Consider the following 23,415-nt stretch of genomic DNA (forward strand, 5'->3'; position numbering starts at 1 on the left):
TAGAGTTGTCCAATAATGGCTTTTTTGCCGATATTCCGATATTTTCCAACTCTTAATTACCGATACCGATATATACAGTCGTGGAATTAACACATTATTATGCCTAATTTTGTTGTGACGCCCCGCTGGATGCATTAAACAATGTAACAAGATTTTCCAAAATAAATCAAGTCAAGTTCTGGAAAAAAAATGCCGTATTTATTATTGAAGTCAAAAAGTGCATTATTTTTTTTAACATGCCTCAAAACAACAGTTTGGAATTTAGGTTATACGCTCCCTGAGAGAGCATGAAGGGGGGGTATTGTAGTGTTCCGGAAGAGTTAGTGCTGCAAGGGGTTCTGGGTATTTGTTATGTTGTGTTACGGTGCGGATGTTCTCCCGAAATGTGTTTGTCATTCTTGTTTGGTGTGGGTTCACAGTGTGGCGCATATTTGGAACGGTGGTAAAGTTGTTTATACGGCCACCCTCAGTGTGGCCTGTATGGATGTTGTGTGACCAAGTATGCCTTGCATTCACTTGTGTGTGTGAAAGCCGTAGATATTATGTGACTGGGCCGGCACGCAGAGGCTCTGTAAGGTTTATTTGCGCTCTGTACTTCTCCCTACTTCCTTGTACACAGCGGCGTTTAAAAAAGTCATAAATTTTACTTTGAAACAGATACCGATCTTTTTGAAAGCGATACTGATCATTTCCGATATTACATTTTAAAAGCGATACCAATAATTTCCGATATTACATTTAAAGCATTTATCGGCCGATAATATCGGCAGACCAATATTATCGGACATCTCTAGTTGTAATGTATTATTTATTCTACACATTCTTACAACATTAGAAATGTTAGTAAATAAGAGACTACTCAGAATGTGGGATAACTCCTGGAAATTACTGGCTTTTAATGGCCAAAAGTATAGATGTGTATGTCCAAGTTAAAGGAAACGGCAGGCTGTCTTCTTTTAATAGATTTATTACAATCTTTGGCAAGCTAGGTAATGTTTACTGTGGTCTGGAACAACATGGCACTCAAACCACTATCTGAAATGCATCCAATATTACATACGTATATTTTCAATTGAACATATTAAATGCTGTTATTGTTTACATGAGTCATATTGCCATCATAGTGCAGCCTACACTTATCTCTTATGTTTGACTGCCATCTACTGTTCATTACACCATGTACCAAATAAAATAGCTTCGAGGTGGGTAAGCTTAACCAAACGAATTCCTTACATTAGGTGCACCGGGTTATAAGGCGCGCTGTCGAGTTTTGAGAAGAAGAAGAAAAATAAATGTGCCTTATAGTCCTGAAAATACGGTACTGTGTCGGATATGAAAAATTCAGGATTGCCCCGACCACACTGACGTGGAAAAAATTCTGATACAGCTTGTATATTGGCAAATAAAATGGAATTGACGTGGTAAATTTTCATTTCCACCCTTCCTCAAAGTTTGATGGAAATTAGCAGGATTTTTTTTAATTTTTATTAAATCAACATAATAAAACACAAGATACACTCACAATTAGTGCCCCCCCCCCCCCCTTTCACACAAAAGGGTTGTTTCTTTCTGTTATTAATATTATGGTTCCTACAATATAGAACAATACAGTCTGCAAGGGATATGGTCCGTGAAGCGCACATGATTGTGTGTGCTGCTGGTCCACTAACATTTTCATTAATTACTATTTGTTTTTATATAGTTTTGCTTTCTTTTTTATTCAAAAATGTATTTATTTATCTTTTTTTTATTAATTTTTTCCTAAAAAGGGACCTTATCTCCACCGGACCAGGTTGTCAATGAATTTAAATTGTTTAAAGAGTTCTTAAAACCATGTTTGTTTTTTTTTAATTAGCAAGATTTACGTGATGGAAACCTCTTGTTCCTGCTTTTGTGGTCCACAGAGGTAATGACGCTAATAATAATACTCATTATTGATGGACACAGTCTGACAGGCGTTCATTAAACCCAATGTTTATGACTTGTATGCCGTTTTGTACTGAGAGGTTGCTTTTAATCATTTAGCTCCATGAGAAGGTCAAAAGTGTGGCAGTGTTAAAACCCTGATGATAAGCGCTGTAATACGATCACCTCTGTCCTATTTTTATCTTCTCCCTCCGCGGAAAGGAAATCCAACATTTGCTTTGTGGCAGAAACAAAGTGAATCCCAGCCAGCAACATTTCTCTTGGACGCCGTCCTCCAGAGACCAGGCTGCCGTAATGAGCTAATTAAGAAAGGCTTAGGCGCGGGCCAGTGTGAAGAGGCAGCAAAGTAGATTAACGCACATTTGCATGTGTTGAACCTGGAAGAGGACGGAAAGGTCTTTTGTGATTTTTCTATTTGTGGACAATGATCTTATTGTCCAGCAGTTGGCTGCTCAGACGACTTCAGGGAGTCTTTGCACCATGGCTTTGTCCAGATAAACCGAGCGTGAGCGCCGTGTGTCCGGCAGGTGGCGCTCCTTTACAGTTTGTGCGTGATTCTGGCAGCAGGGAGGGTTTGGCATTGAGCACCCTTCCTGATAATTACCAGAAATCTCGGGTATTGTTCATTGTTCGCAGCTTTGTGATGCGGACGTTGTAATGGTGTCCCGCTGGAGTTGGTCCAGCTCAGTGTCTTATCACGCACAACAGCGGGGGAGGAGGGAGTGCCGATATGGAAATGGCATTAATTACAACAGATGTGGCCGTCGGCCTCCACGCGGCGTCTTGTTTGCATTAAACCGGGCTGAGAGCTGAAGTCATTTTTAATGGATGACTCTTGGATACGCTCTATATCAGTGTCCCTGTAGATTCTCAGTCATCCAGGTCACGGTATGATATCAGTGTTAGGGCGCAATATCCCTTACGACACTCCCAATCCCTCAAGAAGGTCGAGTTTTCATTAGGGTTGTCCCGATCCAATGCTGGGAAATTGTGTTAGATATAAATATAAACGGAATACAACGATTTGCAAATCATTTTCAACCCATAGACAAGATATTTGATGTTCAAACTGATAAACATTTTTTGTTTTGCAAATAATCATTAACTTTAGAATTTGATGCCAGCAACACGTGACAAAGAAGTTGGGAAAGGTGGCAATAAATACTGATAAAGTTGAGGGATGCTCATCAAACACTTATTTGGAACATCCCACAGGCGTGTAGGCTAATTGGGAACAGCTTCCCAAAAAATGCTCAGTCTTTCACAAGAAAGGATGGGTCCGAGGTACACCCCTTTGTCCACAACTGCTTGAGCAAATAGTCAAACAGTTTAAGAACGTTTCTCAAAGTGCAATTGCAAGAAATTTAAGGATTTCAACATCAACAGTCCATGGTATCATTAAAAGGTTCAGAGAATCTGGAGAAATCACTCCACATAAGCAGCATAGCCGGAAACCAACATTTAATGACTGTGACCTTTGATCCCTCAGACGGCACTGTATCAAAAACCGACATCAATCTCTAAAGGATATCACCACATGGGCTCAGGAACACTTCAGAAAACTACTGTCACTAAATACAGTTGGTCGCTACATCTGTAAGTGCGAGTTAAAGCTCTACTATGCAAAGCGAAAGCCATTTATCAACAACATCCAGAAACACTGTCGGCTTCTCTGGGCCCGAGATAATCTAAGATGGACTGATGCAAAGTAGAAAAGTGTTCCGTGATCTGACGAGTCCACATTTCAAATTGTTTTTGGAAATATTCGACATCGTGTCATCCGGACCAAAGGGGAAGCGAACCATCCAGACTGTTATCGACGCAAATTTCAAAAGCCAGCATCTGTGATGGTATGGGGGTGTATTAGTGCCCAAGGCATGGGTAACTTACCCATCTGCGAAGGCACCATTAATGCTGAAAGGTACATACAGGTTTTGGAACAACATATGCTGCCATCCAAGCGCCGTCTTTTTCATGTACGCCCCTGCTTATTTCAGCAAGACAATGCCAAGCCACATTCAGCACGTGTTACAACAGCATGGCTTCGTAAAAAAAAAAAAAAAAAGAGTGCGGGTTCTTTCCTGGTCCGCCTGCAGTCCAGACCTGTCTCCCATCAAAAAATCTGTGGCGCATTATGAAGCGTAAAAAACGACAGTGGAAACCCCGGACTGTTGAACCGCTGAAGCTCTACATAGAACTGTGGTAATAAGTCGGCTCTTACCGTAGTCATGAGCGGAGCTTGCGTCCTCCTGCAGCTGCAGACCCTCTTACCTCCTCCCACCGGAGACACTGGCGGTCACCACACCCTTCCGACTTTCAGGTACCATATAATCTCACTAAAACACTAGTAACACAATAAGCAGATAAGGGATTTTCCAGAATTATCCTAGTAAATATGTCTAATAACATCTGAATCGCTCCCACTGTCCTCGCCTTATTTTTATTTTTTTTCTAGTCCTTCTCTCACTATCCTCATTCACAAATCTTTCGTCCTCGCTCAAATTAATGGGGAAATCGTCACTTTCTCGGTCCGAATCGCTCTCGCTGCTGGTGGCCATGATTGTAAACAATGTGAGGATGTGAGGAGCTCCACAACCGGTGACGTCACGCCCACATCGTCTGCTACTTCTGGTACGGGCAAGGCTTGCAAACTTTATGGTCGATGTTCTCTACTAAATCCTTTCAGCAAAAATATGGCAATATCGCCAAATGATCAAGTATGACACATAGAATGGACCTGCTATCCCCGTTTAAATAAGAAAATCTCATTTCAGTAGGCCTTTAAGTCTTTTACTCCCCCTACTGCTGCTTCATTGTGAGACATTCGCCTCGCTGTCCCCCCCTGCGGGGTGGCGGTCGTACTGCAGACATGATCAACCCTAGTTTGAATTGTTTTATCAAGCCCATTTGGGTGATGTTTGGCTGGCCAAATGTGGCCTGCGGGCCGCATTTTTAGTCATCTCTTCGTCAACTAGAGTCCTTAGTTGTCCCTAAGTTTTCATTCCTCCTAACAGGACATTTTATACAATAGTACGCCTCCAACTGTGGGGGAGACCCTCTTCAGTTCCGAGTGCATAAAGCAAGGTGGACAAAACTTCCCATGGACGCGCTCCATAAACATGTAGAAAGTTTTCCCCAAAATGGAAGCTGTTAAAGCACATTCAAACACTTCTGTTCATGTATTGGTGCTTCTTTTACAGTACAACGGTATTTCATTCATTTCTTATTTGAGCGTCTCTTGTTTGATTGTTCTAGCGCGGGCCCCAAAGGAGACAACATCTACGAGTGGAGGTCCACCATCTTAGGACCACCTGGCTCCGTGTACGAGGGAGGCGTCTTCTTCCTGGACATCGCCTTCACGCCCGACTACCCCTTCAAACCTCCCAAGGTGGGTCAGCTATTACGGAACAAATTCAAATAACAGTTAGGGTAGCGGCTAGGGTTGTCCCGATACCAGTATTTTGGTACCGATACCAAAATGTGTTTTGATAGTTTTCTAAATAAAAAGGACCACCAAAAAAGGCATTTTTGGCTTTATTTTAACAAAAAATCTTACGGTACATTAAACATATGTTGCTCTTTGCAATCGGAGAACAATTTTGTCATTAAATAAAACTTATCATACGAGACAAATTGTCTTTTAGTAGTAAGTACGCAAACAAAGGCTCCTAACTTGGCTGCTGACGTATGCAGTAACATATTGTCATTTCTTATTAATTTTTTTTGTCAAAATTATGAGGGAAAAGCGGTAGACAATGCATTATTAAACTACTTGTTCATTTACTGTTGATATCTGCCTACTTTCTGTTTTAACATGTTCCAGCTACACTTCTGTTAAAACGTACTAAACGATGCGGCGTGGCATGGAGCCAATCAGCCTGTGGCATTGCTGAGGTGTTATGGATGCCCAGGATGCTTCAATAGCGGCCTTTAGCTCATTTGCATGATTGGGTCTGGTTTCTCTCAGCTTTTTCTTCACAATATACCACACATTTTGTATGGGGTTTAGGTCAGGGGAGTTGGCAGAATTCACTTTCCAGCATGATCTGGCACCTGCCCACAGTGCCAAAACTGTCCTCGATTGGCCTGCCGCCTCAGCCATGCCACAGGCTGATTGCCTCCATGCCACGCCGCATCAATGCAGTAATCCGTGCAAAATGATTCCCATCCGGTTACTGAGTGCATTAATTAACATTTTCAAATGTTTGATTTTGTTTTGCTGTTATAAAGCTTTTTTTTTTTTTACTTGGTCTGAGGAAATATTTGGGGATAGGATCTTTGAGTTTTCTTAAGCTATATGCCGTAATCAGCAATATTGAAATAATAAAAGGATTGCAATATTTCAGTTGATGTGTAATGAATCCAGAATGTATGACGATGTTTTAGTTGCATTATAGAAAACAAAAGACTTTATCACAATATTCTAATTTTATGACACAATCCTGTAGAGATGTCCGATAATGGCCTTTTTGCCAATATCCAATGTTTCGGATATTGTCCAACTCTTAATTACCGATTCTGATATCAACCGATACAAATATATACAATACAGGAATTAACACATTATTATGACTAATTTTGATGCCCCGCTGGATGCATTAAACAATGTAACAAGGTATTCCAAAATAAATCAACTCAAGCTATGGAAAAAAAAGGCCAACATGGCACTGCCATATTTATTATTGAAGTCACAAAGTGCATAATTTTTTTTAAACATGCCTCAAAACGGCAGCTTGGAATCTGAGGAAGTTGAGGTGGGCGGGGTGTAGGTGTATATTGTAGCGTCCCAGAAGAGTTAGTGCTGCAAGGGGTTCTGGGTATTTGTTCTGCTGTGTTTATATTGTGTTACAATGCGGATGTTCTCCCAAAATGTGTTTGTCATTCATGTTTGGTGTGGGTTCATAGTGTGGCGCATATTTATAACAGTGTTAAAGTTGTTTATACGGCCACCTTCAGTGTGACATGTATGGTTGTTGACCAACTATGCCTTGCATTCACTTGTGGGTGTAAAAAGCCGTAGAAATTTTGTGATTGGGCCGGTACGCAAAGGTAGTGCCGTTGAAGCACGCCCCGAATATTGTGCGGGTACTTTCCTGACCCGCCTGCAGTCCAGACCTGTCTCCCATCGAAAATGTGTGGCGCGTTATGAAGCGTAAAACACGACAGCGGAGACCCCGGACTGTTGAACGACTGAAACTCTACATAAAACAAGAATGGAAAGAAATCCACTTTCAAAGCTTCAACAATTAATTTCCCTAGTTCCCAAACGTTTATTGAGTGTTGTTAAAAGAAAAGGGGATGTAACACAGTGGTGAACATGCCCTTTCCCAACTACTTTGGCACGTGTTGCAGCCATGAATTTCTAAGTTAATTATTATTTGCAAAAAAAATTAAAGTTTGAGTTTGAACATCAAATATCTCGTCTTTGTGTGCATTCAACTGAATATGGGTTGAAAATGATTTGCAAATCATTGTTTTTTGTTTTCATTTACATCCAACACAAATTCCCAACTCATTTGGAAACGGGGTTTGTATTTCAGTTTTACTGCAGTGCACCCTATCACCCCGCTGACGCTCCGCCGGGCTCGGCCGTCTGACAGCACGCTAGTTGTACATATCCACAGGCCCGGCCCACATTTCCGTAGCCAGAGGGGCTCGAGAGCCTCCCCCACCTCGCTCGCCTCACTGTGATCCTCAGCCAAAGCCCAAGTTCTCACACAGCTGCTCAACGCTCCGCTCGACATGTCGGGTTCCAGGGTCCGTTTCGCGCGCTTCCTTCCACTGGACCACGTGTAAGACGGTAGAGGGGGAGGCTTGTTTATAACGTCCTGTCTCGAGGGAGGTGTTTTTCAGAACGCCAAGGCCCATTAGAGGTTTCCTCTGGAGGGGGTGCGGGGTCAGTGGGAGCAGATGTTGCCGGGGCAAACAGTGGATTCTGTATTAAATCCGCTCAGGTTGAGACCATGTCGGATGTTTTTGGCACTTGGGGGTGGGCGGGGTCAACTGACTTCAGTATTTCCAGGCTGGGTCTCATTGGCTGTGACAAAGTCCTTTACACTTTGTGGAACAATGCCGTCGCACCTCACCGCCCCCTTCTGTCCTTCCTGGCCTAAAACACTGCAGTGAAAAATTCATCCATCTATTTTCAACCGCTTGTCCCTTTTGGAATCGTGGGGGGGTGCTGGAGCCTATCTCAGTTGCATTCGGGCGGAAGGCGGTGCACACCCTGGACAAGTAGGCCACCTCATCGCAGGGCCAACACAGATAGGCAGACAACATTCACACACTAGGGCCAATTTAGTGTTGGCAATCAACTTATCCCCAGGTGCATGTTTTTGGAGGTGGGAGGAAGCCGGAGTACCCGGAGGGAACCCACGCAGTCATGGGGAGAACATGCAAACTCCACACAGAAAGATCCCGAGCCAAGGATTGAACTCAAGACCTTCGTATTGCACTAACCCAGGGGTCTGCAACCCAAAATGTTGAAAGAGCCCTATTGGACCAAAAATACAAAAACAAATTTGTCTGGAGCCACAAAAGATTAAAAGCCATATTACATACAGATAGTGTGTCATGAGATATAAATTGAATTATGAGGACTTAAAGGAAACTAAATGAGCTCAAATATAGCTACAAATGACGCATAGTAATGCAATATGTACATATAGCTAGCCTAAATAGCATGTTAGCATCGATTAGCTTACAGTCATGCAGTGACCAAATATGTCTAATTAGCGCTTCGCACAAGTCAATAACATCAACAAAGCTCACATTTGTGCATCAAACACAGCGTAAATAGTTTGGTGGACAAAATGAGACGGATAAAGAAGTGGCATAAATCACGTCTCAGAAAGTCGGAGAAAGTTATACATGTAAACAAACTAGGGTGAGTTCAAGGACCGCTAAAATTAGTAGGACAAAACGGCGCTCGCCAAATACTCAAATCAGTGAAGCATTTTTAATATAAACAGTGTGCTTCATAGCAATTAGGGAGGTTTGTGTCATGTTTGTCCTCCTACAGAAACCAAATTGAAACAAAAAATATGTTTTTTTCCTCTCATCATTTCCATTTTTAATATATTTTTGAAGAAGCTCCAGAGAGCCACTAGGGCGGCGCTAAAGAGCACTAACCCCTCAAGTTGGAGTAGGTTCAAGGATTTGGACTCACCGTTTGGTCTTTAAAGTCACTTCCTGTTCATGAGAAAGGACGCAAAAGAAAAAGGCTCCGCTTTTGCTACCGGAGTTTTTGTTTATTCTGAAGATTATGACCACTGATTTGCGATCACAGCCATAGGAGTCACCTGGCATCCTTGACCTCATTTTGGTCAGTTGTGAGGCACTGATACGCTGAAATAAGGCAAGTTGGATGAGACGTTTGCCTCAAGCCATTGGCGCCTTACCGCAACTCAAAGCGGTTGCCTAGCAACCAAAAACAACGGCGGGTTTACAGCTGTTTTAAAGTGCTTCCAACGTCGCAGAGTGTTATAAGTTGACAGACTAACACCTCAAATTGATCTCTGAACAACACAAGGTACGCATTGTCGGAACAATCAAGTTAAACGTGCTGCAAGTTGCTAAAGTAACTGCCGTTTAAGACACAAGAGGCACTGACGTCATCGATCTGCCGCTATGCCAAAAGCTAAAGGGAAGACGGAAAGCCCGAAATCTTCGGTGTCAGCCGACACAGGACACAACTGGGACCAAGATTTGAGACTGGACACAGGACATGATGGGGAACAAGGAGCACTATTAAAAATACTCCATGAATTAAAAGAAGGTTGGATAGAAATGAAAGGTGAAATTAAAGAAATAAAAAAAGAGCTGAAAAAAGCAATGGAAGAACACAAACAAGATGTGAAAAGTCTGCAGCAAAATATTGAAAGTCTGCAAACTCAAATCATCACCAGAAAAAAATGAAGTGTCTGATATGTGCCAACAATTGAAGACCTTTCAAGAAGATATGCGCCAACAAATGAAGACCCTTCAAGAAGACAACTACATGCTGTGGAATATCACAGATGAAATGGAGCAAGATAAACGAATGAATGATATCATCGTGACAAGGCATCGAATTAAACCAAGATCCTATGCGAAGGCTGTGAATAATGAAGGTGAACCAGATGAAATGGATCTTGTCTCGGCAGAACAGCAACTGGTCAACTTTCTGCAATCAAAGGAAATTGAAATCGACATTAATACCATCGAAACATGCATCCCACTGAACAGAAGAGACAACAACGCCACTCCAGTTGTGCTCGTGAAATTCGTAAACAGAAAATCTAAAATGGCATTGCTGAGACAGGGAAAGAAACTGAAGGGAACAAATGTGTACATGAATGAGCATCTCACTAAACATAATGCTGGAATCACCAAGAAAGCACGCGACTTGAGAAAGCAGGGAAAAATCCAGGGAACTTGGAGCGCCAACTGTAAAATCTACATCAAGCTGAATGGAGGTCCAGAAGCAAGAGTAATTGTTGTCAATGACATCAAAGACCTGGACAAATTTTAAGTTTACACAGCTTCCACAACAACGATGATAATGGACTCTGACAGAAAACAAGCACCTAAACTCAACATCAACACTACTACACTGCAAGGGACGACTAAAAAAGAAGACTTAGATTCAGGACTGCATCCATCTACACTTATAGAGATTATTGAAACGATATCAAAGATTGTTGAGCAAGGAAATATGGAACTACAAAACTTCTGCAACAAAGAGCACAAAAAACAGGATTTGGAAAACGATATAGATCCAGATACAATTTTTTTTTCCCACATTAGTAATAATTGTTTTTATTACACAGATGAACAATACAATAGCATCATTAAAAGTGACAACAAATTGTCAATTATTCATTTTAATAGCAGAAGCTTGTATGCAAACTACCACAATATTAAGAACTTTTTGGAACACATCAACGAACCCTTCAAAGTGATCGCCGTCACAGAAACATGGATTGATGATAAAAAAGGAATAGATTTTGATCTGGAAGGATATGAACTAAACTATATTAACAGAACCAACAAAGATGGAGGAGGGGTAGCTGTGTATGTGATGAAGAACCTGAACTACAAAGTGGTAAAAAACATGTCGTTTGCTATAGATAATATCTTAGAATGTATTACCATTGAAATATGTCAGGAAAATAGCAAAAACATACTCATCAGTTGTATATACCGATCACCTAAGTCAAGTATAGAAACATTTGAAGAATGGATCAAGGCAACTTACATGGACAATGGTAAAAAAAATAATTTTCTTATGCGGTGACTTTAATATTGACTTATTGAACCCTAACAAGCAAAAGTTTATTGATGACTTCATTGATACAATGTACAGCATCAGTTTATATCCTAAAATCGCAAAGCCAAGCAGAATCACAGGACACTGTGCTACGCTTATTGATAATATTTTTACTAATGATTTTGATAATAACACTACAAGTGGTTTACTAATAACCGACGTTAGTGATCATCTGCCAGTTTTTACAATATATGATGGAAACTGCAAAAAGAACATGGAAGACAAAAGGACATTTCAAAGACTGTGCACAGAGAAGAGGATGATTGCTTTCAAAATGGAGCTACAAAAGCAAGATTGGGACAATGTGTACAATGAAAATGAGGTTGATGAAGCATACAAACATTTCTTAAACAAGTTCATAATACTTTATGACAAACATTGCCCATGGAGACAACTCAGTAGTAAACAGAGAAAGAATAATCAACCATGGATGACAAAAGGATTAAAAAATGCTTGTAAGAAGAAGAATACACTATATAGAAAATGTATAGTACAAAGAACTACAGAGGCAGAAGTTAAGTACAAAAAGTATAAAAACAAGTTAACAAACATACTACGATCATGTAGAAAATAATATTACAGTGAATTATTGGACAGGAACAAAAATAATATGAGAGCAACATGGGGCATTCTCAATAGCATTATAAAAAATGGCACTAAGAGGGATTACCCGCAATACTTCTTAGACGGAAATAAACATAATGACAACATAAAGGAAGTAGTTGAAAGCTTTAATAACTACTTTGTAAATATTGGACCAAAATTGGAAGAAAGGATTCCAGACCCAGTTTCAATTGAGGACTATAATGATACCATAGAGCGAAATCCCAACTCCATGTTCCTCAGTAATGTGACACAGGAGGAAATAGTTAAAATTGTGAAAAAATGTAAATCAAAGACTTCAACTGATTGTAACGGAATTGATATGAATACGATAAAAAAGGTGATTGATGAGATCTCAGGACCATTAATGTACATTAGTAACCTATCATTTCAAACAGGTACATTTCCAAACAAAATGAAAATAGCTAAAGTTGAACCAATTTATAAGACTGGAGATAAACATCTATTTACAAGTTATAGACCTGTTTCTTTACTTCCACAATTTTCTAAAATCATCGAAAAACTGTTCAATAACAGATTAGAGAGTTTCATAAATAAAAATAGAATACTCGAAGACAACCAATATGGATACAGAGCTAATGTTTCAACTTCAATGGCTTTAATTGAAATCACAGAAGAAATTACCAATGCATCCATCCATCCATCCATTTTCTACCGCTTATTCCCTTTCGGGGTCACGGGGGGCGCTGGCGCCTATCTCAGCTACAATCAGGCGAAAGGCAGGGTACACCCTGGACAAGTCGCCACCTCATCGCAGGGCCAACACAGATAGACAGACAACATTCACACTCACATTCACACACTAGGGCCAATTTAGTGTTGCCAATCAACCTATCCCCAGGTGCATGTCTTTGGAAGTGGGAGGAAGCCGGAGTACCCGTAGGGAACCCACGCATTCACGGGGAGAACATGCAAACTCCAATAGATAGTAAAAAAAGTGCGGCAGCAGTGTTTATGGATCTAACTAAAGCATTTGACACAATTAATCACAATATTTTAATTAAAAAACTAGAACGATATGGCATCAGAGGGTTAGTCTCAAATTGGATAAGAAGTTATCTAACGAACAGGAAACAATACGTGAAGGTAGGCGAACACACTTCTACAATGCTAAATATTTCCTGTGGTGTACCTCAGGGATCAATACTAGGACTTAAATTATTCAATCTCTATATAAATGACATTTGTAAAGTTACAAGAGATTTAAAGTTAGTATTATTTGCGGATGATACAACAGCGTTTTGTTCAGGAGAGAACACTCAGAAGATAATACAAATAATAACAGAAGAAATTAACAAATAAAAAAAAATGGTTTGACAAAAACAGACTATCATTGAATCTCAGTAAAACTAAAATAATGCTATTTGGTAACAGTAGAAAAGAAAGTAAAACACAAATACAAATAGACGGAATAGAAATTGAAAGAGTAAATGAAACCAAATTTCTAGGTATAATGATTGATGATAAATTGAACTGGAAATCTCATGTAAAAAATATACAACATAAAGTAGCAAGAAATACGTCAATAATGAATAAAGCCAAGTATGTTCTAGACCAAAAATCACTTCATATTCTCTACTGCTCACTAGTGTTACCATATCTGAGTTACTGTGTAGAAATATGGGGAAATAATTACAAAAGTACACTTCATTCACTAACAGTGTTACAAAAAAGATCAGTTAGAATAATACATAATGTTGGATATAGAGAACATACAAACCCTTTATTGAATCAAAGATACTGAAATTCCACGACATAGTGGAATTGCAAACAGCTAAGATTATACACAAAGCAAACTATAACCTGCTTCCCAAGAATATACAACAATTCTTCTCAACAAGAGAAGAGAAATATAATCTTAGAGAAAAATGTAATTTAAAACATTTGTATGCACGTACAACACTTAAGACCTTCAGTATATCAGTATGTGGAATTAAATTATGGAATGGATTAAGCAAAGCAATCAAAAAATGTACTAATATGATCCACTTCAAGAAACTCTTCAAACTGGAAGTGTTTACAAAGTACAAAAAAGAAGAACTATGATAAACATTCTGATTTTACTCACCCATTCATTCTCAAAATAATCTTACTTATCTCATCGTATGGAATAAAACTTGCTTCACCAATTATTTATTTGTTTATTTATTTTTATCGTGATTACTTATTACTTAAGGAGTATACATTGTGAATACATTGAGAACAGGAAGTGAACAAAAGTTGTAGCAAGTGTTATGTAAAGAAAAGGGGTAGGATTAAATAAGCTCTGCTTCTTCCTACTCCTTTTCGAACATGTTGAAAAGAGAAACTGGAAATTGTGATGTATCTTGTTGTATGCTTGCATGTTCGAAATAAACTCAAACTCAAACTCAAAGTATGTCAGCTCACGTCTGCTGAGTGTGAACCATCTTTGCTTCCAGTTCTGCAAACCAACAACTTTCACATCGTTACAATTATTCTGCTCTGGGGCCAAATGTTCTGGGAGTGACTTCAATAAACTAGTTCCATTACTGTAGAGTAGAATACATGCATTTTTGTCCTCAAAACTCTCCGCACAATACCCCATAATGGCAATGTGAACTAGTTTGTTTAAAACATTGATCAAATTAGGTATTTCCATTACTGTAGAAAATAATAAATTCACTTTGTTTCTTCAAAATTCCACACACAATACCCTATAAGAGCAATGTGCATTAGTTTGTTTAAAAAAAAATAGCAAATTAGGTGTTTCCATTACTGTAGAATAGAATCGATTTTGTCCTCAAAATTGTACACACAATACCCCATAATAGCAATATAAATTAGTTTGTTTTAAAATGTTTGCAAATTAGGTGTTCCCAATACTGTACAATAGAATGTCTCACCGTGCTGCCCGTGAAACACCCAAATGATGTTAATGTTCTTCAGGTGCTCTCAGGAGGGTTCTTAACCTTTTTGACTACCGTTTTTTTTGGATTATAAGTCGCTTTAGTCGTTTTTTTCATGGTGCGACTTATACTCTGTAGCGATTTATGTGTGAAATTATTAACACATTGCCGTAAAATATCAAATAATATTATTATATAATCGTCATGCACACACGCACGTCAACCAACAAAAATTGGGCTGGGCCGGGTCGTGGCAGAAGTGCATTGTGGGAAAAAAAGATGCTACCTTCTACTACTTCCGTAAACAGATGGCATGTTTTATGTGTTATAGTTATTTGAATGACTCTTACCATAATATGTTAGGTTAAAATATCAGGCACCTTCTCAGTTGGTTATTTATGCGTCATATAACGTACACTTATTCAGCCTGTTGTTAACTATTCTTTATTTATTTTAAATTGCCTTTCAAATGTTTATTCTTGGTGCTGGATTTTATCAAATACATTTTCCCCAAAAATGCGACTTATACTCCAGTGTGACTTATTTATGTTTTTTTCCTTCTCTATTATGCATTTTCGGCAGGTGCGATTTATACTCCGGAGCGATTTATAATCCGAGAAATACGGTACGTTTAATAGAGGTGCGGTATAATAATAATTTTTTTAGATACATAGATATTCAATGTATTTGTTGTAAGTAAAGCGATGCAGACCGTTCTAAAATTTGGCTGAAATGTGGGAATTAATTCAACCGTTTCTTATCACAAATGCACTGTATTCAAAGTTGCAAGTGATAAACACTTATTTAGTGAAACACAAAAAAATGTAAACCTGTATGTTGACATGTCCGATAATATCGGACTGTCGATATTATCGGCCAATAAATGCTTTGAAATGTGATATTGGAAATTATCGGTATCTGTTTCAAAAAGTAAAATATATGACTTTTTGAAACGCCGCTGTGTACACGGACGTGGGCAGAAGTACAGAGTGCCAATAAACCTTAAAGGCACTGCCTTTGCATGCCGGCCCAGTCACATAATATATACAGCCTTACACACACACACAAGTGAATGCAAGGCATATTTGGTCAACAGCCATACACACTGAGGGTGGCCGTTAGAGATGCACAGTTTGCGGTCTCATCCGCGGAGTCCGCGGGTAAACCGCGGGTCGGGCGGTTGACATGACGAAAAAATAGATTTTAATTAGATCCGGGCGGGTGGCGGTTGAACCATCCGGAGATATTTGATATACGTGGTTCTGTGATGGTTGTGATATAAACAATTTTAACACTCTTAGTAATATGCGCCACACTTTGAAGCCACACCAATTAAGAACGAGAAAAACACATTTCGGGAGAACATCCTCACAGTAACACAACATAAACGCAACACAACAAATACCCATATTCCTTTGTATTCACCTCCCGTGCGTCGGTAAGGTGGGCGGGGTTGGGGGCGCGGGGGTGTAAAATATATTCAGGAAGTGTCATGAATACAAAGGATTATGGGTATTAGTTGTGTTGCGTTTATGTTGTGTTACTGTGAGGATTTTCTCCCGAAATGAGTTTGTCATTACTCTGTGAAACAGGTTTAAATAGCTCTGTGAGTGGTAAAGGTGGCCAACCTCTGATGTAATTCAGCGGGCGGTTGGCGGGCGGGTACGGTCCTGATAAAATGATGGTTCGGGTGGCCTGCGGGTGGATGACAATTTTGGTGATGTGGATGATATAATTGCCTATCCGTGCATCTCTAGTGGCCGTACAATACAACTTTAACACTGTTACAAATATGCGCCACACTGTGAACCCGCACCAAACAAGAATGACAAACACATTTCGGGAAAACATCCGCACCGTAACACAACATAAACACAACACAACAAATACCCAGAACCCCTTGCAGCACTAACTCTTCCGGGACGCTACAATATACACCCCCCAACCCCGCCCACCTCAACCTCCTCAGGAAGAGCATGTCCAGAATTTCAAGCAGCTGTTTTGAGGCATGTTAAAAAATAAATGCACTTTGTGACTTGAATAATAAATATGGCAGTGCCATGTTGGCATTTTTTTCCAGAACTTGAGTTGATATATTTTGGAAAACCTTGTTACATTGTTTAATGCATCCAGCGGGGCATCACAACAAAATGAGGCATAATAATGTGTTAATTCCACGACTTTATACGTATTGGTTGATATCGGTATCGGTAATTAAGAATTGGACAATATCGGAATATAGGCAAAAAAGCCATTATCGGACATCTCTAATTTCAACATTTCTGCCAAATATTTGCTTCAGCCTGCGACAGAGTAATTTTGATAGTAGGCTATTATAGATAAGTGAGCTACTTACATCATGTGTTGCCTTCATTATAACACTTATATACGCCTTTTCATTTTTTGCGGCTCCAGACAGATTTGTTTTTTGTAATTTTGGTCCAATATGGGTCTTTCAACGTTTTGGGTTGCCAACCCCTGTTATAGACTATCTATTAGTCAACGTTGGATCTTTGGAATCGGTAATTAAGAGTTAGACAATATCGGATATCGGTAAAAAAAGCCATTATCGGACATCTTTACTGGTAATGTACCAACATTTTGGGGTCAAAAAAAAGACTTTGATCACGAAACCGGATTAAACCAGTGCATTAAAATATGCTGTTAGTTAACCGCAAAGATTATGTCGTGGCTTAGGTCAGACTGACAAACAAACAAAGCTCAATTGATAGAATTTTACAACGTTTTTTTTTTGTTTGTTTTTTACTGTATATATAAAACTGCATTTTTTTACAGTAAAAATCTGGCAATTGAGCTACCAGATTTTACTGTATAAACAACAACTGTAAATTATACCATATATTATATCAGTACCACCGTGTTTTACTGTAAAAAAAAACTGGCAGCTCAGTGTCCACCATTTTATGGTCAAAGAAACAGTGGTACTGTTTTTTCATGTACAGTAAAGTACTGTAAAAACCACAGTAAATATAAAGTCACTGGAAAATCTATCAAATTTGACGATTTGATGAATAACATGTTTTGTAATCTGAAGTCAAGCAGATAAAAATTATGTATTTCTAGTTTAACAAAAACTTTGTTTGAATGTATGATCATATATTTGTCAACATACAAGCCCCATTTCCATATGAGTTTGGAAATTGTGTTGGATGTAAATATAAATGAAATACAATGATTAGCAAATCCTTTTCCACCCATATTCAGTTGAATGCACCACAAAGACAAGATATTTGATGTTCAAACTCATGAACTTAATTTTTTTATTTGCAAATAATAATTAATTTACAATGTCACGGCTGCAACACGTGCCAAAGTAGTTGGCAAAGGGCTTGTTCACCACTGTTACATCACCTTTTCTTTAAACAACACTCAATAAACGTTTGGGAACTGAGGAAACTAATTGTTGAAGCTTTGAAAGTGGAATTCTTTCCCATTCTTGTTTTATGTAGAGCTTCAGTCGTTCAACAGTCCGGGGTCTCCGCTGTTAAATTTTACGCTTCATAATGTGCCACACATTTTCGATGGGAGACAGGTCTGGACTGCTGGCGGGCCAGGAAAGTACCCGCACTCTTTTATTTATTTTTTTTTTTTTTTTTACGAAGCCACGCTTTTGTAACACGTGCTGGATGTGGCTTGGCATTGTCTTGCTGAAATAAGCAGGGGCGTCCATGAAAAAGACGGCGCTTAGATGGCAGCATATGTTTTTCCAAAAACTGTATGTACCTTTCAGGATTTAAGGGTGCGTTCACAGATGTGTAAGTTACCCATGCCTTGGGCACTAATGTACCCCCATACCATCACAGATGCTGGCTTTTGAACTTTGCGTCGATAACAGTCTGGATGGTTTGCTTCCCCTTTGGTCCGGATGACACGATGTTGAATATTTCCAAAAACAATTTGAAATGTGGACTCGTCAGACCACAGAACACTTTTCTACTTTGCCACAGTCCATCTTAGATGGTCTCGGGCCCAGAGAAGCCGGCGGCGTTTCTGGATGTTGTTGATAAATGGCTTTCGCTTTGCATAGTAGAGCTTTAACTTGCACTTAGAGATGTAGCGACAAACTGTATTTAGTGACAGTGGTTTTCTGAAGTGTTCCTGAGCCATTGTGGTGATATCCTTTAGAGATTGATGTCAGTTTTTGTTACAGTGCCGTCTGAGGGATCGAATGTCACGGTCATTCAATGTTGGTTTCCGGCCATGCCGCTTACGTGGAGTGATTTCTCCAGATTCTCTGAACCTTTTGATGATATTATGGATAGATGTTGAAATCCCTAAATTTCTTGCAATTGCACTTTGAGAAACGTTGTTCTTAAACTGTTTGACTATTTGCTCATGCAGTTGTGGACAAAGGGGTGTACCTCGCCCCATCCTTTCTTGTGAAAGACTGAGCATTTTTTGGGAAGCTGTTTTTATACCCAATCATGGCACCCACCTGTTCCCAATTAGCCTGCACGCCTGTGGGATGTTCCAAATAAGTGTTTGATGAGCATTCCTCAACTTTATCAGTACTTATTGCCACCTTTCCCAACTTCTTTGTCACGTGTTGCTGGCATCAAATTATTAATGATTATTTGCAAAAAAAAATGTTTATCAGTTTGAACATCAAATATGTTGTCTTTGTAGCATATTCAAATATGGGTTGAAAATGATTTGCAAATCATTGTATTCCATTTATATTTACATTTAACACAATTTCCCAACTCATATGGAAATGGGGTTTTTATAATATTTATGCTTTAAAAAAATTTGATTGCATTGAGTACATGTATTTTTTGTCAAAATGGAAAAAACTAAAACATTAAGAAAATATAAAGCACTTAAAGGCCTACTGAAATCAGATTTTCTTATTTAAACTGGGATAGCAGGTCCATTCTATGCGTCATACTTGATCATTTTGTGATATTGCCATATTTTTGCTGAAAGGATTTAGTAGAGAACATCCATGATAAAGTTCGCAACTTTCGGTGCTTAGAGAAATGACCTGCCTCTACCGGAAGTTGCAGACGATGACATCACAAGTAGGGGGGCTCCTCACATATTCACATTGTTTTTAATGGGAGCCTCCAAGAAAAAGTGCTATTCGGACCGAGAAAATGACTATTTTCCCATTAATTTGCGCGAGGATAAAAGATATATGGGGCGGTATAGCTCGGTTGGTAGAGGGTTGCAGGTTCGATCCCCGCTTCTGCCATCCTAGTCACTGCCGTTGTGTCCTTGGGCAAGACACTTTACCCACCTGCTCCCAGTGCCACCCACACTGGTTTAAAAATGTAACTTAGATATTGGGTTTCACTATGTAAAGCGCTTTGAGTCACTTTGAGAAAAGCGCTATATAAATATAATTCACTTCACTTCACTTCACAATTCATGTTTGAGGATATTGATAGTGTTGCAATGTTAATATTTCATCATTGATATATAAACTCTCAGACTGCGTGGTGGGTAGTAGTGGGTTTCACTAGGCCTTTAAGTAAGAAAATATAAAGCACTTTAATGACGCATATTATTTCCAGGCTTTCGAGGGCCAAATAAAATGATGCGGCGGGCCGGATCTGAGTTTGACACCCATGTCTTCGAGGATATTTAGTGCGATCTGCTAACCTGAGCGTCGCCCGCAGGTGACGTTCCGCACGAGGATCTATCACTGCAACATCAACAGCCAGGGCGTGATCTGCCTGGACATCCTGAAGGACAACTGGAGCCCCGCCCTCACCATCTCCAAGGTGCTGCTGTCCATCTGCTCCCTGCTCACAGACTGCAACCCAGGTGAGGCTCTCCTCAGGTAGCGGGCGCCGACCACGCGCTCCTTTCGGCTTGGCGCTAACCCGCCGTTGTCCCCTTGCAGCCGACCCCCTGGTGGGCAGCATCGCCACACAGTACCTGACCAACAGAACCGAGCATGACAGGATAGCCAAGCAGTGGACCAAGAGATACGCCACATAGACCACGCCCCCTCTTTGTCGTGAGCCACGCCATCCTTTACATGCGTTCTCCTCCCTTCACCGTACCGCTCTCTACCTCTTTCTCGCCCTCCTTCTGTCGAAGCACACTCACTAAGTGCATCAGAACACCTGAAGCCCTCCTCCTCCTCTTCTTTACCCGCTCTTCTTCCTTCTCCACATTTTATCCAACTTTTGTGTGTTCGGGGAAAAAAAAAAAAAAAAAAAAGTTAATAATAAACAACACAAAAATGTCCTTTTTTTCTGTTCCTTGTTGACTTGAAAGCTTCTTTTTTATACAAATAGTAGATTGGGATTTTGAATTTCCAATATGTGAATGTTGGAAGCCATTGTATTGGAACACACACACACACACACTATGTATTCTCATTTTCTGTGTGGCATCTAGAACAAACATGCATACTGTATGCTTTTACTTTCTTCGTTTTTTTGTCCTCTGAGTACGTTACCCGCATGGATCAGGAAGGTTTGCGTGGATGGAATCTCCGTGCTTTTTAACTTCCTCTCGTTTTGTTTGTACTGTATGTATTTTTTCAACAGCTTTTGAGGCAGACCACCAACTAAAAGCAGAGGTCTGCCTGTGAAAGAGGCAGGACTTGTATATTTACTGGCTACCCGCCACCCCTGCTCTTTGCAGAGTGGTTTGTTGTGCACTTGTATTACTGAAACACCCAATAAAACACACTGTGGTTGGCTTGTGACATGTCTGCTTTCTTTCACTCTTTCACTGCCTTTCTTAGTTTTCTACAAGACTCTTCCCATATGACTTTTTCACTTCCCTTACAATACTCATATGGAGCCAATACGACAGGGGTGTCCAAATATTTGACACTGAGAGGGCCGCACACTGAAAGAACAAAGCATGCAAGTGCCACTTTGAAATGTTTCATTTTCAAAACAAATACAAAATACTTCCAAAGACATGCACGTGGGGATAGGTTGATTGGCAACACTAAATTGGCCCTAGTGTGTGAATGTGAGTGTGAATGTTGTCTGTCTATCTGTGTTGGCCCTGCGATGAGGTGGCGACTTGTCCAGGGTGTACCCCACCTTCCGCCCAATCGTAGCTGAGATAGGCGCCAGCGCCCCCCGCGACCCCGAAAGGAAATAAGCGGTAGAAAATGGATGGATGGATGGAAGGTGATTACATACAGTTGGGCAAAAAAAGTATTTAGTCAGCCACCGATTGTGCAAGTTCTCCCACTTAAAATGATGACAGAGGTCTGTAATTTTCATCATAGGTACACTTCAACTGTGAGAGACAGAATGTGGGGAAAAAATCCAGGAATTCACATTGTAGGAATTTTATATAATTTATTTGTAAATTATAGTGGAAAATAAGTATTTGGTCAAACATTCAAAGCTCTCACTGATGGAAGGAGGTTTTGGCTCAAAATCTCACGATACATGGCCCCATTCATTCTTTCCTTAACACGCCCTGTTTCTTAGCAGAAAAACAGCCCCAAAGCATGATGTTTCCACCCCCATGCTTCACAGTAGGTATGGTGTTCTTGGGATGCAACTGACTATATTTTACACCAGTTGTCCCAACCTTTTTGTATCCGCGGACCAGTCAACGCTTAATAATTTGTCCCGCAGCCCGGGGTGATTAAATATTTTTTTTTTTATTGATAAAAATGAATAAAAAATTCTGCTGCCCGGTACCGGGCCAGGCCACGGCCCGGTGGTTGGGGACCACTGTTTTACACCACCGCGGCCCCAACCCCACGCTCCTTACCGACACGGAGGGGGGGGCTGGTGCTTGCCGGGTGTACAATATAATCAGGAAGAGTCATAGATGCAAAGGATTCTTGGTATTTGTTGTGTTGTGTTACTGTGAGGATGTTCTCCCGAAATGTGTTTGTCATTCTTGTTTGGTGTGGCTTCACAGTGTGGTGCATATTAGTCAGAGTGTTAAAGTTGTTTATATCACAACCATCAGTGTGCTCTGTATCACCTTGTATGCTTTGCAGTCGTGTGCGTGTGCCTGCGGAAGCCACATACAACATGTTGTAGAAGGCGTCAAAGACAATGGCTTCATAGCACACCCTTATTCTTGTTTCCTGGGTGACCGCTAGCAGATATTTGCGAGAATGTTTGCGGCTCCTATTGTCTTCTTTACTTTGTGACACGGGTCAAAATGGCTCTTTGAGTGGTAATGGTTGCCGATCCCTGAACTATGAATATTAAATGTTTCCGAATGATTCAACTGCCACCCGTCCGAATCTATTTAAAATCTATTTTTTCGTCATGTCACCCGCCCGACCCGCTGTTTATCCGCGGATGAGACCGCAAACCGCGCATCTCTAATATGTACGTATGTATATAAACATATGTATGTATATATATGTGTGTAAATATGTTTATATTTGTACATTTTTCTGTACATATATTCGTGCGCGTGCGTGTGTGTGTATGTGTGTCTATGTATGTGTATAATCTCTTAAAGTGGCCCACCACATCGTTTAACGTGGACTGCCACGTCGTGACTTGCCACATAGTTTAAGTTGACCCGTCACATAGTTTAAGGTGGCCCGCCACATAATTGAAGTGTTCCTGCAAAATTATTTGAAGTGGCCCGCCACATTGTTTATACTGGTCTGCCACATCTTTTAATGTGGCCCGCTACTTCTTTTAAGTTGGACCGCCACATTGTGACTTGCCACATAGTTTAAGTTGACCCGTCACATTGTTTAAGGTGGCC

At 40.1% G+C, this 23,415-nt stretch overlaps 1 protein-coding gene across 1 annotated transcript in view; it reads left to right on the forward strand.

Moving 5' to 3' along the window:
* The window catches only part of LOC133561862 (ubiquitin-conjugating enzyme E2 E2), a 123,664-nt gene extending 102,252 nt beyond the window's left edge, over window positions 1-21,412 (forward strand). Inside the window, exons 4-6 of the mRNA XM_061915475.1 lie at window positions 5,182-5,314; window positions 20,370-20,517; window positions 20,597-21,412. Of these exons, the coding sequence (XP_061771459.1) occupies window positions 5,182-5,314; window positions 20,370-20,517; window positions 20,597-20,694 (379 nt within the window). The 3' untranslated portion in view covers window positions 20,695-21,412. The remainder of the gene's footprint in view (window positions 1-5,181; window positions 5,315-20,369; window positions 20,518-20,596) is intronic.
* The last annotated feature ends 2,003 nt before the right edge of the window (window positions 21,413-23,415 follow it).

Source organism: Nerophis ophidion, linkage group LG11, assembly GCF_033978795.1.
Source record: "Nerophis ophidion isolate RoL-2023_Sa linkage group LG11, RoL_Noph_v1.0, whole genome shotgun sequence".
NCBI lineage: Eukaryota > Metazoa > Chordata > Actinopteri > Syngnathiformes > Syngnathidae > Nerophis > Nerophis ophidion.